We start from the raw sequence: 20,692 nt of genomic DNA, 5'->3' as shown, positions 1-20,692 counted from the left end.
CCTGCAATGCGTATTTTTCCACCGGTTGACAACCAATTTATGCTGACTTGCTAAATTGATGGGATTCCATACGTCATAAAAGCACCAACAATCGGCCTCAAGATGTCTCAATAGTTACGAAATTGCCTCACTCTGTATGTGAGTAATGCGTGCAAGACAATTGAAAATAGCTCAAATAGTATAATCTTTACTTAACACCTTTTGCTCCAAAATCAGTATTAATCTACTTATTTTTAATGAGTTTATTCTAACTTAATATAAGCAGTCTTAAATTTTTAAATGGAATTGTCACAATTATTAGTTGATAAGTAGTTGATCTTTACATTTGAGCAAAAATCGGTCTGTTCTGTTTGGATTGGATAGTTTTCTGTTGCAGTAATATTTGATGCATTTAACATTTGTATCTGGTCAGTTTAATATTAATTCAAAAAATGTGGGTGGTAAATGTTGTATATTTTTTACATGTATTATATCGTAGCATATTGATATCGGGATATATATCGTACAATATAATACATATACACAATAATAAGTCCACTAAATCATACAATTCAAAGAACAAACTCTCCTTTTTCATAAATAATCTGCATATTAAAATACTACTTAAAAATTGGGTCGATTTTATACCAATAACAAAGCATCAATGCCATCTGCTGGTACTAAAAGTGTACACAAGCTTGCCCAAATCTGCATCAGATTTTCTTCAGGTCCTCCCTTTAATTCTTTCAGTACTAATGACTTGTGTCACATTTTGAGGGTCTCGTCTCAGACTTGTCTTGGTCTCAGTGAGGTTTAATCTCGGACATGGCTTGTTCTCTGATTGTATTGTCTTGTGCACAATATTTAGTCAGTCTGTTCCACTGTGGTTTCAATTAGATTTGCACTCTGGTCCAATCTGAACCGACAGATCACAGCATGCATAGCAGGACTTTGTGATGTGCCATGAAAGGAGCAAACAGCAAATCCTTTTTACACGCTTGGGAGTTTTGGTAGGTGTTATGCGTTCTCATGTTTTTTCTTGTATATTCAACAAAAAGGCTGCCATAGAGGACTTGATGACACTTTTTACAGCATTCTTCAACAAAAAGTATTGCTCAAAGTGCCTAAAACACCTAATTTTGTCTACCAGAATCTTCACGTTCAGTTCCAACAACAACTATCACCCTATTTCACGCAGTGGGTGCCTATAACGACAATAGTCATCCGATCTACTTGCACTTCATTCATCCACTGCTGCCTTCATAGTTCAGAGGGAATGGACGTCTTAAAGCAAGGGTGTCAAACTCGGGTTGGTTCGCGGGCCACATTAACGTCAATGCCATTTCATGTGGGCCAGAGCATTTTAGATCTAATATCTAGATTTTTTTTGATTTTTCTAAATTGGATTTAAAGAACTGGATCAAAAGCCCCAAATAGTCCGTTTTTATAGATCTAAAACAATGTTTATTTGAACTTTTTTTTTCTTAGTAATGGAAATGTCTTTTCATCATGTTTTTTCTAAGTGGAAAAACGGAAAATATTTGTATATTTATTTTTAGATTTTACAAAATGCTTTTTGAACTAAAAACACAGAAGAAAAACATGTATTAAAAAAATTGCAATGATTGATTTTATAAAGGGGAAAATCAGGAAATGTAATGTACATCTATAATTATTTGAATTTGATCCTAAAACAGAAAGTCAGCACTCATGATTTACTTTCTCGGGCCACACAAAATGATGCGGCGGGCCAGATTTGGCCCCCGGGCCGCCACTTTGACACCTGTGTCTTAAAGCATCGAACTCATTTCAATTAGATTCGACATCTAACACTGAAACGTGTTGAGTTCTCAAAGACATTACTGTTAACTACCTAGCCTAAACCCCCATTCATACTCTTAAAGAAGAGAGCCATAAACAATTCATATTTTCAAACATTATTCCTTAAGAGCCATACTCAGAATTTACAAGTAAAAATACATGAAAATGTGTGCATTTATTAATCATTTTACCACTACAGAAAAAAAGTCTGAATTCTTTTGAGAACATTTTGTCACTGTTGCTAATCAATGAGAGTATGCAAGCAGAAGAGTATAATGAAGAAAAGTTATGATTAAAAATGCTCCCATTGGTGCGTTCAGGATTTAGGTCTCTCACCAGCATATTCTAGATTACATTAGATTAGATAACTATATTCATCCCGTATTTGGGAAATTTCATTGTCACAGTAGCAAGAGGGTGAGAATACAGACACAGGAAAAGACATTTTAGACATAAGACATTAGACATTTTACCACACAGGTTGGCGGAGAGCCATATACACCGGTACTTGGACGACCGGACGTTTGGTCGACCGGACGGTTGGTTCGACCGGACAGTTGGTCGACTGGACGGTTGGTCGACCGGACGGTTGGTCGACCGGACGTTTGGTAAATGAGTGAGTTTAATATCTAAATATCTAATATCAACAGTAAAAACTCTGTCATAATTTGGCAGCGAGCGAACCCGGCGACCAAACGTCCGGTCGACCAAACGTCCGGTCGACCAAACGTCCGGTCGACCAAACGTCCGGTCGACCAAACGTCCGGTCGACCAAACGTCCGGTCGACCAAACGTCCGGCCGACCAAACGTCCGGCCGACCAAACGTCCGGCCGACCAAACGTCCGGCCGACCAAACGTCCGGCCGACCAAACGTCCGGCCGACCAAACGTCCGAGGACCAAATGTCTTTCGACGAAACGCCCGGTCACGATATACACCCATCAAAAGAGCCACATATGGCTCCCGAGCCATAGGTTCCGTACCCCTGCATATGCAGGTTAAGTTTTCTGCCCGGCAACAGCCACTGAGGGAGGGGATTAGCGCCAAATACTCCACTTGACGACAACCGGCATATAACACCGGATCCCAAGTCGGCACACCACAACAAAATCAGCTGTTGGTGCAGCACGTATGAGCCGCCAAAGGATGAAAAACCGACGACCCCTGTGTACTCTCCCACGAATCGCACTGGCAGATAGACAACTTCTCCTGAAAACTACTTTTAGACATCTAATGAACAGTAGGGTCAAGGTTAGGCCAGCGTGGCGGGAGAGAGAGAGCACTCTCTGGGTTGAGGTCGACGCAGAGACGTCAGTTGGGACCTTTTGCTTCTCGGGGGAGTCTTGCCTTCTACTTGGACATATACAATATATGTCCACTAGAAGAAGTAATTTATAGAGAAATTGCGTGCTGATGGTTTGCTCTTCTGGTCAGTAACTTTTTTTCATTTTCCCATTGGAATTAACGGATAATTATATGTCATAGGAATTCACTGAATTTACTGCCATTTACAGCGTTTTTGGTTGTGAAAGATACAGCTTTAACACCCTGAAAAACTGAAGAAAAGTGAAACATCTTGTAAGAAAAAGAAAAAAAAAACAGGGAGAGGAAAAACGGGAAAAAAAAAACACATTACCAGAAAAAAACTAAACTGTAATGAATCTAAAAATGTCCAAAAAATAAATCGACAATTACTGCAAACCTTAAAGAAAAAGAAAACAAATGGGGAAAAAGCACAGGAAAAAAACAAAAAGGCTTTTTTGTCAAATGTTCGCCACTTAAAAAACTTTTTTTTCTTTTTAATTTTGGTAGAACCATTCTTTTTGGATTGGCCGTCAAGCATTTTTAATGGCAGCTAATGAGTTAACAAGGAGGTGACCTAAAAATCGACAGGAGGCCAAACCATCCACAAATTCAGGAATTTCATCTTCTGTATTTCGGGACTTTTTACAGCAAAGCTTTTAGGTTATAAATGATCAATGAATAAATCCATTGTTATGTTTAATAATCATTTTTTCTTTTTCTTCTTCTTCTTTTATGGAGTGTTTATTGCTGATTGTTTTAAGACAAAGTGTATTGTCATCTTCCCCTCAAGACTAGAACAGCAAACAAAATCCATCAAAACGATCTTAGATGTTGATTGCGTTAACTCAGCTAGGATCGTTTTTCAAGCGAGCTCTTTACGCTGACCTCATTTGGTTGTTCGAGATATTCCTGCCCAAGTGAAAGAAAAGATGCAGCGTGCCCAACTTAAAGTGGCTTTAAATCAACGGCACCTTGTCCATTTTAAAAGGCGATAGGTATGTTGAGCAGCCTTGGTATTTAAAGAAGGTTATAAGCATCACGTTTCTGGAGTGCATATAAACAAGAAGGGCAGACACAGCAGGAAAAAGCTATCGCGTGAGCCGCCGTCATTTTGTCTTTTGGAATGCATGTGCTCTGACCTCGATTGGTGTTTTTTATGTGTCCCTGCGTGGTAATGCTTGGACAGTGCCTGGACTTTCTCATCTTGATTAAAAATGTAAAAAACACTATTAAACTAAAGCAAATGACTGATCTACTAATGTAATTAGGCCTGGTCAATATGATAAAAATGATCAGAACTACAAAAAAAGTCAGTCGATATTGATAATTATCACATTAGTCTTTCAAATTTGAAACTTCAAACTTCTGTAAATGAGGAAATAAATTACTTTCCTCGTTATTCAATTATGAAAGTAACTATGTCATCTTATTTTAAAAAGAGAACATAAAATGAGTTTTTTTGTTGCGCTTTTGTGCAATAAAGATAAGACAACTCCCTCCTTACACTGTGAAAAGTAATGCATAATAAAACCTGCAGAAATTTTGAAAAGCATGCCATCAAACCAAAAGTTGCTTTGCAATATGAAATAAAATAATCAACTGACGACATTGGCAAGCAGACTATTTTCAGGCTCAAAAAAAAGAACTCATTCAGTTACTGTATTTTCACGACTATAAGGCGCACCGCATTATAAGGCGCACCCTGAATGAATGACACATTTTATTTTTTTCCATATATAAAACACACTGGATTATAAGGCGCCCTGTATATTTTGGAGAAAATTTAAGACTTTTAAGTGCGCCTTATAGTCGTGAAAATACGGTATCTTCCATACCGCCCATCTTTGAAAGGGATGCGGGGGTTGCTGGAGCCTAACCCAGCGATCTTCAGGCGATAGGCAAACTACACCCTAGACCGGTCGCCAGTCAGTTGTCGGGCACACAGAGAGACAAACGACCATCCGCACTCCCAATCATTCCGCCACCAGCGGGAATTGAGCCTGCGCCTGCCCACACCCAAGTCAGGTGAGTGAACCTCTAGATCACGAGGCAGTTCACAAAAAGAAACGATGTAAATTTACCTTACACGTGGCCATTTAAAAAGTTGGATGAACTTAACTCAAGTTAACAAGATCTGGAACTAGCGTTCACATTGCATCAACCCCCCTCCTCCCCCTTCAGCGTATTAGATAAATAAATACATTCATTCATTCCTTTTCTGAATCGCTTCATCCTCACAAGCGTCGAGGGGAGTTCTGGAGCCTATCCCAGCACGAGGCGGAACACCCTGAATTGGTGGCCAGCCAATCGCAGGGCACGAGGAGACAAGACAACCATTCATACCCACAATCATACCTAGGGGTAATTTAGAGTGTCCAACCAGGCTACCATGCATGGTTTTTTTCAATGTGTGAGGAAACTGGAGTATCCCGAGAAAACCCACGCAGGCCCGGGCAGAACATTCAAACTCTACACAGGTGGAGTGACCTGGATTCGAACCCAGGACTCCCAGAACTGTGAGGCCGACGTGCTGTTTATATATCAGTCAATGCCATTGACAGTCAATCATTAGTCATGTTAATTAAAAAAATAATTTCAATAATGAGCTGACATTGAATTGACTGAAATTTGGATTTTTGTTTCTTGGTGATGATTTTTGGCCCAAAAAAGTAAATGACAAAGACAATGTTCATTCATTCGTAAACCCCTTATAGAATTTAAACGGATTGGAACCCCATCATCAATCAGAGCATACATACAGTATACAGTATATTAAAAAACACTGCTGCCACAGTATACAGTATATTAAATAAAAAAAACACTGCTGCCAGGCCTCCTATTTAAAATGGATCGGACGTTTATCACTGCCAATGCCAGCCAATGAGATGTTTTTTCTGGATTTCAAGCGAAGTTAAGGAAAAGAAATACTTAAAATGAATAAAAAAGGAAAAACATTACTCACAGGTTTGTTGGAAGTACTGATTCAGTCAAGGAAAATTCCATCCAGATTGCCATTTGCTTGCAAAAGGTAAAAAGTACATTGGGGAGGAAAGAAAGAGTGACAGAAAGAGTGGGCGTGAGCGCTCCCTACATCAACAAGGCGAAGGAGAGAGAGAGAAGGAGAGAGAGAGAGAGAGAGAGAGAAGAGAGAGAGTGAGCAACAAAGCAAGAAGGGGAGAAAAGCAGGCTGATATCAGTAACTAAGGGAGGGTAACCCCCATATTAGGATATATAGAACTGGGCCGGCAAGATGCTATCGGTCAGCAGAGTGTAAACACACAAGGATGGAGGGAGAGTTTCTCATGCTGTACATCGCATTACAATCAATCCTCATTCTAAGTGTGTACATTGCATCTTATTGGACAGACCTCACAATAACGTTGTCAGGTTTTCTAATGGCACCAACTAGGTAAGGGCTAATTTCAACTTTTCGCAGTATGATAACTTGGAGCCAAAATATCATAGTATTACGGTATCAAAATTCCACATTGAAAGGGCAAATGACACGTTTTAGTAATTAAATAAACAAGCACAAGTGTGCCACAGCACACTAACAGGCTGAAGGCTGTGCACGCATGCCCTAAACTGACATATTCGGAACCTTCCAGCAGAATATATTTGGTGCATAAATTCTATATTTAAATTACTTGCAAAGTAAATCTATTAATTTGAGCAGCACAAGTTTCAAAGAATCACTGGTCCATTGCATGACTCTCCCCAAAGCTTAAACCTCATAAGTATCGGATTTCGATGAGAAACCGGCAATCGGTGCTTCAACGTGTTGTCTTTTGCTATACAGTCCAAAAATTGCAGCCTATTATGGGTCTACTGTGTTTTATATAGTAGTTTCGTGTCTCGATCTATCCTTGAATTAAACCGGCATGAGATGCAAACAATAAATCTGCACTGCCCTCGACTGGCAAATTCCTAACCTACACAGAGCACTATCTTCCTGTGTGTGGCTCCAGTTTTTTTTTACCTAGGTCTACAATGTCTTCTGTGTCTGTCTTGCTACTGCAACCAAGAAATTTCCTGAATACGGTATGAAATAAAGTTCTATTCTAATCTATTAGCACAATATGTTGATCACGATCAACCAGTATAGATTGCCAACGTACTATTAGAATATCACACGACAATAATATTTGAGCCAGTTTCCTTAGCTAGGCTATTCTAAATGTGACTTGTCTGCAACCAATCAGCTCACGAGCTAAAGCCACTCTTATTGGTGGTCTCATTGGTTGATCACAATGCAGAAGGATGCAGTGGATGCTCATTGGTCAATGTCGCGGCAGGAATCAAGCAGGCGCTTTAGTATATGATTGCCTGAGTCATGTTTGCCATGTTGGGAAACACTCTCTTGCATCACAACAAGAAACAACACACATTTTCTGTTCTTTTTGCTTTTTTATGAATAATTTATAAACCCCCACAATGTACTGAATCCACAAAGCATGAACCGCAAAGTATTGAGGGAACACTATACTCCTTCATGCAGTGATTTGAGGTACATCAACATATGTACAAGTTTCAAGATGATGGATTTACAAATAAAAAAGTAAAATGACTTCAAAAGGTAGAGAAAACAACTGATGTGGTGAACGGACAGGCCTGAGCCTGAAATTACAAATGGAACAACTTAACCCTTTAAAAGAATAGCTTTTATTCACCCGTCCCAGTCTAAATGATTTGGATATCTATTGCTATCAATGGCAGCCAATGAGTTCAAGGAGTGTGCCATAAATGGTTAAATTTAGCATTGGAAGGGGCCGATCGTATTGCAATAGTGGTCTGGCAAGTTTTTGCAATATATTATACCTTGACTTTTTAAAGCAACCTAACATTCCCTGCTAGTCCTCCTATAATGGATCGATTTATTGCCTTCACTGGCGAGCGATAAGTTACTAAATGCAACAAATATTAGTATTGATTACATGTAAATGTAAGATCAACATTAGCCCATCCTCTGATTAGTTGGTAAAAGCAAAAATTCTGCTTGCCAACTTTCACCAGCATAACACATTTATCTCTATTTTCAGAAATGAGCACATTTAATAATATCCATCAAGTTTTGCCACCTTAATAAATCTCAATTGTTATTCTGCATTGAATATCATTTAAATAAGCTATTAAAACAAATCCATTACAATGACATCAAAGTTGAAATGTGAACAAAGCAAACCCTTGACCTTCGCTTCTCATGTCTCTATTCAACTCCGGCCTCGGTAATGACGGCGAATATTCATCACTTATGTCACAACACTGACTACATAATTGCTTCCACAAGCTCCAAAATCTAAAGATGAAGGGTGAATCTCCAGAAAATGCCGCCGATGCTCTCTAGTGGCAAACTAAAACCGACACTGTAATTTTTTCTGTACTGTTGAGTTGTCTCCATTAGATGGCAACATACAATTCTTTTTACTTGTGAAGATGTGTTGCAAAGCAATGTCTAAATTTTAAGACCAACCGTATGTATGCATGTGTATATATACACACATATATATATATATATATAGAAATATATATATATATATATATATATATATATATATATATATATATATATATATATATATTTTGAACAATATTTGTAAATTTGTGTTAATAACCATTTTTTCCTAATTTGACTAAATGAGGAACATTTAAATTATTTTGAAAAAAATGTGTAAATGGGTGGACTAGCGGATGAGTGGTTAGCACGTCAGCCTCATAGTTCTAGGGTCCTGGTTTCAATCCCAGGTCGGTCCTCCTGTGAGGAGTTTGCATGTTCTCCCTGGGCTTGCGTGGGTTTTCTCCGGGTATTCCGGTTTCCTCCCACATTCCAAAAACATGGATGGTAGGCTGGTTGAACACTGTAAATTGCCCTATGGTATGAGTGTGAGCGTGAATGGTTGTCCGTGCAATTGGCGGGCCATCAATTCAGGGTGTCCCCAACCTCATGCTTGGATAGGCTCGAGCACCCCCCACCCGCAACCCTTGTGAGAATAAGCGGTTTAGAAAATGACTGAATGAATGATAGGTGTAAATGACTTTTTTCTATGTTTAGCATTTTAAAATGGCCTGGATGTCTATCACCATCAATGGTACTGAATCATCTTGCTTGATAGACATTTTTGATCCTTTTTAGCTCACTTTACATTTCAGTCTACTTTGCTGCATTATCCAGGAAAGTGAAAACCCTTGTCACTGACACGTGAAGTGCCTGATGCCCTCATTTCCACCCGATGAAACGGAAAAACACACCCAGACACTGTTTTGACACTCCAATGTCACTCGGTGTGTTCCAACAAAATAAACACAGATTTTAAAGCACAGCATTAGTTAACTCATTCAAATCCATATTAAATGGGGAGATTGGCGTGGAATAATCAGTTTCAGTTGGATTGACAGAAAATGGATTTCAAGTCTATCATCGTTAATGGCAGACAAGGAGGTAAAAATATGAATATTAAGTAACTATTTTCTAATACAAATATTATTTTTGTCTAAAACGTTATCTTGCTTAGATTAAACAAAGTGCAAAAGAGTCAATATGCTCTTAATATTTTTTCGTTTTTTATTTTTTAATGCCTAATAAACACAACCAATTCAGGGTTGGTTGGCTCGGATCGGCTCCAACATACCGCACGACCCTTGTGAGGATAAGCGGTACGAAAAAAGACTGAATAAACAGAAAACAAGGAAAAGACAAGAGTAAATTATCTCTTAATAATTTATTGTTTTATCCCTATAATGATTTTTTTTAATAAAAAGGTGAGCAACAGATTGAACAATCTCTGTCAGCCTCTCATTGTCCAAATGGGTTGGACATTTATAGCCATCAATGCGAGCCAAACGAGATGATAGTAAATATTCTGTTATATATTTATTTTATATTTCCAAAATGTCATGTATTAAAAAAAGTCAAGTTTTTTTTGTCCATTAATCTAATTTGTCCATTTTTATTATGTTTCCCCCCTTTTTTAATATAAAAACTCAAACAAGGAAGGAAGCATAGTAAAATTTGGCTTATACGTGTATTCTCTATTTTTAAAATGCATTACGTACTTTAAAAAAATAAAAATTTAAAAACATCAGCAGCAGATGAATCGCTGCCAAACCCTTTCACTAAAACGGGTTGGACGTTTATCGTCGTCAACGGTTAGTAGTTTTTTATTTAAAAGCAACAATGGTTCATCTATTACCCTCAAAGGCAGCCAATGAGTTAATAGAATGAAGAATGTTGGGTACAGTACTGCCAAAAACTAAATTCAGTGTTAAGTACATATCAGATGAAGCATGAGAGTGTTTTGCTCACAAATACTGTATACACACATGCTAATCTCCCGCTAAGCCACAACACACAGCTGAGGAAAAAGAAACTGGTCTGCTCGGCACATTCCTTTGTAGTACAACAACACGGCCGGAGAATAAAGAAATGATAATAACGGTCATCAGACGTGACAATCAACTCCCCTGATTTCACCCAAATCTCAATTTTGCATAATTTGCTTTTTTCTTAATTTGTTGTGTGCATGTGTACAGTGTTTCCTCGTTTTTTTGTCAGCAGATGAGACAGATATCGTGATTTTATGATACATTTTTAACTTGGTCCGCACAGTAGTAAAATGGTTAGCACATCCGCCTTACAGTTCTGAAACTAAGGTTTCAATCTCAAAATCCTGTGCACAATGCCTGCGTGGGTATATTACAGGTAGTCTGGTTTACTCTCACATCCCAAAAAGACTGATTAAACACTCCAAGTATGAATGTTTGCACGAATGGTTTTTCGTCTTTTTGTGCTCTGGTATCCGATTCAGAGTGTACTCCATCACCCCTGCAACATTTGGCTCAAAATATTTTTGAATGTATTCATCTTATAAGTAAATATAGGCAAGACAACTTCATTTGTAAAGTACAAATAAGTAATTGCAAGGTAAGTTAGCCTGGCTTCTTTCTGCTACTTCTTTTTTGGAACCATTCAGCCATGCCTACACTGTCATACACATGGGACTACCTGTTACACTACGCAGCAGAAGGAGCAACACCTCACTGCCGCTGGAAATTCGGAGCTGGACCAAAGTGCCAGGAGAAGAAGCAACGCTTCAGACCAACCATTCCATCATGGGAGAAGATGGAAGAGCTGTCGGCGCTTACCAGTCCGGAAACTGAGTTGAGGGGTTCTACTCTGCTACTGTTGTCTTCAGCTCCAGACTACTGAGGAACTGTGTGGATACGCTTGGAAAAGTGACTGCATATTCTCTACCTAAGTCACAGTATACAGAAGTTCCCCATCTTGTGGAAGACATCCTGTGTGTGGTTCCAGTTTTATCCAACTTTACAATGTCTTTTTCTTGAGTCTGTATCCGTTTTTGCTACCGCAACCAAGATGGCGCCGTTCAAGTGGCAGCCGGTGGCAGTAGCTCCGTCCACTCTTGCTCGTTTTGTGTTTTTGCTACTTTTCTGTCTTAATGATTTAATTTGGTGATTCTTAATGATCCCATTTACTTTGCTTTGCCTTGTACGTTGTGCTTTTGCTTTGTTGTTCTGCGGCCTTTGCGACTGTACTGTCTAACTTATAACTATGCCTTTCCTGTATCTGCATTCTCACCCTTTTGCTACTGTCACAATGAAATTTCCCAAATATGGGATGAATAAAGTTAACCAATCCAATCCAAGACACGATTTGTGAAACTGTATCCTCTTCATTGCTTGTAAAGAAAACCTGCAGCCACTTGAGGACCAGTTTGCACACCCCAGTATTATAAAAATAATACCAATGGGGGAAAAGGATTAACAAACACAATTTTTAGTAGGTGCTGAGAATGTGCAATATCTTAGATTGTGCAATATTTTAGAATTACCTTGCCTGGACGTGACTTTTTAAATTACTTATTTATGTTTTTACTGGGAAAAACGCACTTTGTGGAGTAGCACCACCAATTTCGTTATACGCAGCTGTTGTATAATGACAATAAAGGCTTTTGATTGATTGATTGATTGATTGATTGATAATACGTGACCAGCCTCATCTCACCCGCCTCTAATGTCAACTACTTGGCCCTTGAGATAAAACAAATTTTGCACTCAAATCTGTAACTTTTACCATTTCTATGTTATTGCACCTAAAACAATGCTCAGTAAACTTCTGGTTTTGGTTTTAACCTCAGAACCAGAATTGGTATAACTTCCACCTTTCAAGTTCTGCTCTAGCTAGAACATGTTGACAGAATGGCAGAACAGTTACATGACAATAAAAGAATAACAAGTATATGGATAGCATGCTAGAAGATTGCAAAAATCAGCAGCTTATTCTGAGTGTTCTGTTAGATTTTTTTGTGTGGCCGAGGCCAAAGTAGCTATGAAAAGTAATTAGGATCGAATTTCATTATTATGCCTTTTCTGTCACGTATTTGGATGACGTGTCCAAAAGATGGTCGGCTATCATTTTAAAGTCTCTTGCTGTAGTATTTCATAGCAACTTTAATATCTGGCAATTAAAATTAATTTCTATATTTTGACAATGGTTGATGAGAGAGTGAGTATAGCCTGGAATGTGTGACAAAGCCTGTTCTCAATAGCTGACATTGCCATTGACAAAGGAACCAGAGTCAGTTTAAATATTACCATATTTTCACGACTATAAGGCGCACTTAAGTCTTAAATTTTCTCCAAAATAGACAGGGTGCCTTATAATCCAGTGTGCTTTATATATGGAAGAAGAATAAAAGTGTCATTCATTGAGGGTGCGCCTTATAGTCGTGAAAATACGGTAACTATTTTATGTTGACAATAATATAACATTGCCAAATTACGAAGTTCTAACACTAATACTAAGAAAATACATCGCTAACCGTTGTACTCGTGGATCAGCTTTAATTTTACTTCCAATTCATGTGCACTGTGAAAGGCTGACAATAATAATTTGTCAATTTTTACATTATGAGAAATGAAAGGTGTAAGGGGAAGAGAATGGCCTGAAATGCGTTCGATACACTCTCAATGTAAAAGAAAAAAACTTATGGAGGGCTGAGAGTGCCAAAAGCACCCCGTGAGAAAGCTCATCTTTCCCTGTTATTTACTTTCCCAAATCACAAACAGATAGCGACCCAACACACTAAGGACTAAACAAATGTCCCCTGAGGACATGCGCTATTCCTGTATCTCAGATCTTCTATCATCTGCAATAAAATGTGTAATTACACAGACAAATCCATTCTACGCCTCGCCGGCACTCACCACTCAGCCAGACAGCATTTTGGTTCATGGAGAAAATTCATTGGCAGAATCCAAAAGTGAAAATCAGAGTAGACATTTCTGATTTCATTCCTGCATCAGGTGTTGTTTAAAATGACTTTGCTGCAACAGCACAGCCAGCGATCTCTGAAAACACTTCCTCTTTGCAGGACTTCCCTGACAGTTAACAGAAAAGCTATTTAGGAACTTGCAGTCTGACCAGGTTTGCGGGCATATATCGCTAAATCAATATCAAACGATCGCCAATATCGCCATGAATAAACCTTTTCTAGCAATGCACATTTTGGCCAACAGATAAGGCATTTTGCGCTGAAAAGCTACATTTTGGGATTCCATATGCTATTGTAACATTAACAACCAACCAGGCTCAATCGTTAGAAAGTTGGCTCTATCTGTCAACCGTTTGTGAGTAATGCATGCAAGACAATTGGAAATAGAAAACACACACAATTTGTCCAAATATTAATAAAAGTTAGATATTATGCTATCTTAATATACAATAGTCTCAAAAGTCAAAACCACCTGTGGCAAATAGAATTATAAAAGAGGTTCGGGTACATTTACATTTGAGCAAAATGACCTTTACACTGGATAGTTTGAATTATTGCACTACTTGATTCATTTAACATTTGTGGCAGTTCTGTTTAACGTCAATTTAAAAAGAAAGTGAGTGAAGGAGAAGTGGTCATAACTGTTGTGTAATTATTCAGCAAATAATGTTTTCTATCGTGGCATATCAATATCCAACACAAGCCATGATAGACAGGACAAAGACTTTTGAGAGTTGAGACCAAGACCAGAACTTAGAGACAAGGACAAGACTGAGTATTTTGGGAGTAGACACAAAGACAATCCTAAAACGAAGAGTTCATGCATTTTTCCTTAAAAACACGAATGCCAGAGTACACAAGCCAGGGGGCAACATACAAACTCCACACGGTAAGGTCCTAAACTGGGATTGAACCCTTGATCTCAAAACTGTGAGGCTAATGCGTTAACCATTTGTCCATCGGGCCACATTTATAAATTAGTTTGTCATTTTGAAAAAAAGTTGCCAAAAGGGGAAAAACAGTACATAGTATATTCTCTTTGTTGTTTTACTTATTTTTAAATAGTTTCCAGACTGTCCTGTTTTCTGACTTTCTAGCTAATTTTCCCAGCACTCCACTATAATTTTCACTTTCTCCCAGCTCATATAATCATGTCCCTGGCAGGCGTTATTAGTTCTAGCAATAAACACACAGCGGCAATGGGATAGCCCCGGAAACCTGCACGTGACTTACGCGCAAGGAGCTAGTGTACGAAATGTGTGGGAAAAAGTATCGCCAGGCTAAGGGTTAATTGCCTTCAATAGGAAGCTGATTTTAACAAAATTAGGAAATTTAGGGGTACTGCTTTATTTCTGATTGTGTTTCCAAGATGACAACTCTCTTTTTATTGGCTTCTTTTCATTATGTCTCTCAGAAGCAGCTTATGTTGCGTTCTGACAAATGCTGGCAACGTCTACTTTAACACGTGCATGCATGAAAGTGGCTCCGCTTGGACTCAACAACGCAGGCCGAATTCCCACAACCGCAGAGGCCTCGTAAAAACAATCGGACAAAGTCAGAAAGCACACTTCAGGCGGCGGGAGAGGGAGTGTGTGGCCCCTCCTGCAACCTCAGTGAGTGAGTGACTGAAGACAGATACAAGCTGTTATGGTAGTCGAGCATGTGTACGAACAAAGCTACACAAAAGACAGGGACGAGCGTAAAACTGTAAACATCCAGAGTTGTGTAAAGTTGGTTTCGTAACTCCTCTTTGTGTTTAAAATTTCAAAAGAACACACAATGCGGAAAAAAAATAACTGTGAGGCTTCAAAATCCAATTGTCTTACTTGATTTTGGACGATGCCAAAGACTTCTGGTAGAATATTTTACAGACAAACATCGACTTTAGTATCATGCATTTCCGCAATTACACATAATTATTGGGACAGCGTGAGTGATTGATTTATTTTAATTACAACGAGGACGAGAGGCTTTGCCAACAAAGTTACATTTGTGGCTAGAGAAAAACTCCCTGATGAAAACCCAAGTAAAATGTTTATACTTTAACAAAATCTCTGTTTCAGTGGGTATAAGATGAAATGTTGCCAAGTTGCTATGGCAACCCCAAGCTACCACACGATCACCAAGACTGTTATGGCAATCGTTTGCCTCCTGAATTGGACTACCTAATTGGTCCAATGTGTATATTGATCATTCGATGAGGAAGTAGCGTCAAAAGCAAGTCGTTCGACAAAAAAAAGCGCTGTTGACACGGCCGAGAAGGTGCGCCTACCGTATTTTCACGACTATACGGCGCATCGTATTTTTAGCCGCAGTGTCAATAACGTGTGCTATTTCTGTATTTTACACACACAAAGGACGCACTGTTTTTATAGACGCAGCCAGGCATGGCAAAACATACACCAGCTTAAACATACACGCTACACCCACACTCAAAAAACACGTTTTTAAAAAGGCAACGGAAGCAAAATTGTGTTCGGTTGTACTTTATTTAGCCATGTTACAATGTACTCACGTCATCATCACCCACAAATCTATCAAAGTCCTCATTTTCTGTGTCCGAATTGAACAATTTTCCAAATGAGTCATCGAAAATGCTGAGTTTTATACGTTCGTCCAGGCGGCCACAATCCATTCGCAAATAGTAGCTAGCTAGTAGCTAGCGTAACTATACCAACGCTGCTTTCCATGCTTCGTCAAGCTGTGTTGATGTCGATGTATACAGGCCGAAATCCATTCGCAAATAGTAGCTAGCTAGTAGCTAGCGTAACTTTTCCAACGCTGCTTTCCATGCTTCGTCAAGCAATCCATTGGGTGTATTGACAAAATAACTACATATCCCAGCAGTCATTGCGCAGTACTTTTTCTACGAGGAAAATAGTAGAGTGGGGGGCTGCTTGCCGTAGTTGTGAGAGCTGTAGAGGATGGTGTACCCTATCAACTGATTTATTTTATTTTATCGTGATAACAATTTTAGTATTGGTCCATATATAAAGCGCACTGGATTATAAGGCGCCCTGTCTATTATGGAGAAAATTTAAGACTTTTATGTGCGCCTTATAGTTGTGAAAATACGGTATTTAAAATATCTGAGGTTTTGGGAACACTCAGTTACACATAGCGACACGAGATGATTTAAAAAAACATTTAAACTTGCGTTAAAAACATATAACATGTGGCTTTTAAATTTCTCAGCCATCTCCTTTCATTCTCATTTGCCTTTTCTTCAATTTCTGCCGCTTTTCCATCATGCCAACTCTGCTCAGCCCATTTACACACGGGCACATTTGCACAGAGGGCCCAGTCATTGGGCCTGTCAGTAATACGGGGAGCAGAACTAACAGGGAAATAAATCACTTTTTTGTAGCATGAACAAAGAGCCTGTGTATGTGCGAGTCTCTGTGTGTGTTGCTCTATTAACATACTTCTCCAAAACATTATTCATCTTTAATGCGACACAGGCTTCGCATTTCAAGCCAAATAGGCGATAACAGAAAGGGAGGTAAATAAGCGAAACTGAAGCTTGGCCAGCCAGTTTTGTGCAAGAAATTGGAGAGGGAAACCCTGGCCAAACCGACGTGTTATCATCAGTGGAAAGTTCACGTCACTTTGAAAACCCGTCGAGGATAAGCACGTCGTAACTCCAAGCTATGATCTAGTGATGCAACACGGGAAAGGCTGAGTAGTTCTCATGAAAACGTTTGAGAGATTTCATTAACAGGAAACTTAATGGTGTTTTTTTTTGATGAGCTGTTATAAAGCTGCAAGGTTTCAATGTCAAATGTTTGGGCTGTGCAAAGTACATTTCAAAAGCAATCTATGCAAGGACAAATAAGCTAACGCTCTACTGCTTCTCGTCCTTACCTTATGCATCTGGATCCAGGCAAAGTGCAACATTCCTTTGCAAATTCGGAGGTCTTCTCCTTCGTGACGCCTCAAGATTGGCAAAATATCCCTCTTGCTGGGTCGCCACGCCAGGCGACAAGCCACCCGGTCCCAGGAAGACTCCGAGATGCATCCCGAAGGAAGAGTCTGGACAATGGCTCTAGTTCCGGTGCACACTGACTTGGTCATCTTACAGAAAGAAATTTCAAGTATTAAGATCACAGTAATACCAAAGGCTTAACTATTTGGCTGCTATTGAAGGCAAAGTACGTCCAATTCATTTGAAATGGGACCGCTGCAGTGAATGAGCTTCAAATGAATTGGACGTCGACTACTGTCAAACTGTCAATTCATGACATGCTCGTCTACAAATTTATAATTGAAGAAACCTTTATGGATTAAACATCTTCCCCAGACTGAAACTTTCCAGCTCTAATCACCGTTTGTAGTTCTCCTCCCCATCTCTGTGGTAATGATTACCGATGTTGTAAATTCAAACACTTTAACTTGGCACTGCTGTGGTTAAACACAATAACTGAAAACTGCAGATTCCCTAGAAAAATATTGAAAATCATTCAGCTGAGAACCCAAAGACAACAATGTGATTGGAATGTTTGCTGGTTCTAGCATTAGAACAATCGCCAGATGTCATTAAGAATCAGAAAAATATATATATATATTTTTTAAATCTGACAAAATTTGATTGGATCATATTCAGTTTGAGACCCATTTGAGCTGACTTTCTACATTCATGGGATTCCTTATGCCTTAGTAGTATTACCATTAGACCTTAAAATGTTCCTATCTCTATTCAATAGTAATGGGTGCCTTCTGCCAACCGCATGTGAATATGAATTCAATAAAATTGAAAATAGCAAAAGATATAATCCTCAAAGAACAGAGAAAAAAACACTGATCACAAGTATTAGTATTTTTTTACCTAGGTCTACAATGTCTTGTGTATCTTGTGTCTGTCTTGCTACCCCAACCAAGAAATTTCCCGAATACGGGATGAAAAAAAGTTCTAACCTAACCTAACATCTTTACATTGAAGCTTAAATATGTGCTACTGCTTCTGTTTACGCAGGATACTTTTAATTGCAGCACTACTTGTTTCATTTAAAGTTTTTGAGAAGGTCAGTTTAATGTCAATTCAAAAATAAGTAAGAGTATGGGGGTGGGGGTGGAAAAATTCATGATATGAAAAGGCCAAAAAGACACAACACTACCCTACTACACTAAGATATGCGATTCATGTAAAAATAAAAAAAGAATTGCAAAAAAACTAATGAATACCTTCTGATTATTCTTAAAGAAGCGTCTGACCAGGACGGTGGAACGCTCCTTACGGTTCCTGACGAATTCAGAATCATCAAGGATATCTTCCTCGGATCCTTCCTCACTGTCAGCACCCCGGGGACTCCCCCTTCTTCCTTCTGGAGTCGACCTCTCGTCACGTGTCATGGATTGGAAAAATTTCTCCAAAGAGCAAGTGTTTCCTTCCAGCCGCTCTAAGCTTGAGAAGCCGTTTTGGTGACGGGGAAGGAGACCGTTGCGCTCAGGCGAGGGGGAGTTACAAGGGGAAGACACCAGGGAGTTGGGTTGACTGGAGGGACTGCTTCGAGAGGAGACATGTGATGACGGCTAGAAGTAAAAAAAAAATGTTAAAAAAAACAACATTAAAACTGATGAGTTATTGTACAAATTCAATAAAATTAAAAATATTTTTATTTGATTTTTAAAAGTAAGTTTCCCGTTTGGGTGCTCCTATATTTTTCTATTATTTTTGGTAAATTATTGATATAAATACTTTTAATAAAATGTAGGTATTTAAAATGTAGATAAATATATAAAATTACTAAATAACAGAAATAAAATATAGACAATAGATAAATATCTTAAAATTGAAAAATTGTAGAATATAAATCTAAATAATGAAAAATAATATTTCACTTCAGCTATCAGTAAAATAAATAAATCAATAAATAAATAAAACATTAAAACTGATGAGTTATTGTACAAATTCAATAAAATTAAAAATATTTTATTTGATTTTTATAAGCCAAAAATTGTTCTATTATTTTTGGTAAATTATTGATATACATAATTTTAATAAAATGTCATTTTAAAAATGTAGGTATTTAAAATGTACATAAATATATAAAATTACTAAATAACAGAAATAAAATAGAGAACAGATAAATATTATCTTAAAATAGAAAAATTGTAGAGTATGAATCTGAATAATGAAAAATAATATTTTACTTTTGCTAGAAGTAAAAAAATAAAGAAATAAATAAACATTAAAACTGATGAGTTATTGTACAAATTCAATAAAATTAAAAATATTTTTATTTTATTTTTAAAAGTTTGGGTACTCCTATGAATTTATTATTTTTGACTCAATTACCTTGCTTTGATTTTTCTATTATTTTTGGTAAATTATATATATAAATACTTTTAATAAAATGTAATTTTAAAAATGTATTTAAATTATATATAACATTTAGAACATAAATAGATAAAATTACAAAATAACGGAAATAAAATATAGAGAACAGATAAATATCTTAAAATAGAAAAATTGTAGAATATAAATCTAAATAATGAAAACTAATTTGCAACCTTGTGAAAATCCTGCATTGACACAGGCAAACTGCAGCGACGAAAGTGTCGCCGGTTCCTCCAGGATACGCCATGGCTGAGCAACGGACTGTGAGCGCGGCTGGAGTCAAGGCTCAAACTCGGGCTGGGGTACGAGTTAGTGGAGTCACGTCGGTTAAAATGGGTGCAGGAGTAGCAGTTAAAGCCAGTTCTGGGTTCTCCCACACCCTCGAGAATCAAATCCTGCTGGCTCAAAGATCCTTCAGAACTTTGCTCAGGCTCTGCAGTGCTTCCATCGAATCTTTTCTCAAGTAGTCGTTCTCGAGAAAGTTGCATCTCGGGGCTGTACTCCAAAGAACCATATTCCGCATAGGTCTCACTGTCACATGACAACTTCCTGTAATAAAGGAGAGCCGGGCTACTCCGCTGCTTGGGCAACCACAGCTGATCTGGATGCTCCTGGACTTCCTGGCGGTTGTTTGAGTGTCTGCGTTCTTTGACTGCAGAAGACTGAGTTGAAGCGCGCTTGTCTGAAACGTTCTGACTTTCTTCTGTGGCCATTGTGGTCTTCGTTTGAATCTTGAAGAGAAGAAGCAATTTTAGTATCGCTGGCAGTTGCAACATTTAATTAACAAGCCTGCTTGTTGTCTGGTCATATTTGCTCCTTCAGAATACATCCCCAACTCAATTCCCAAGACTGTTTTATTGACTTCAACGGAAATGAGCTCTGCAGAGGAAATGAATTCTCTGGGTTTACTATGTATAGATGGAGCACACTTGTGTTTACTCGCTCGACTCAAATATTTCAT

At 38.2% G+C, this 20,692-nt stretch overlaps 1 protein-coding gene across 2 annotated transcripts in view; it reads right to left on the bottom strand.

Annotated features, from left to right (window-relative positions):
- The window catches only part of plce1 (phospholipase C, epsilon 1), a 73,459-nt gene that overhangs the window by 46,005 nt on the left and 6,762 nt on the right, over positions 1-20,692 (bottom strand). For both annotated transcript variants that reach the window (XM_077625284.1, XM_077625285.1), the window contains exons 3-5: positions 19,905-20,462; positions 18,576-18,923; positions 17,259-17,468 (exon numbers count right to left, since the gene is read on the bottom strand). In XM_077625284.1, coding sequence (XP_077481410.1) covers positions 17,259-17,468; positions 18,576-18,923; positions 19,905-20,444 — 1,098 coding nt within the window. In that variant the 5' untranslated portion in view covers positions 20,445-20,462. The remainder of the gene's footprint in view (positions 1-17,258; positions 17,469-18,575; positions 18,924-19,904; positions 20,463-20,692) is intronic.

This window comes from Stigmatopora argus, chromosome 18, assembly GCF_051989625.1.
Source record: "Stigmatopora argus isolate UIUO_Sarg chromosome 18, RoL_Sarg_1.0, whole genome shotgun sequence".
Lineage (NCBI taxonomy): Eukaryota > Metazoa > Chordata > Actinopteri > Syngnathiformes > Syngnathidae > Stigmatopora > Stigmatopora argus.
Note: the sequence above shows the minus strand (reverse complement) of the source record. Positions and strands in the feature narration are given on the sequence as shown.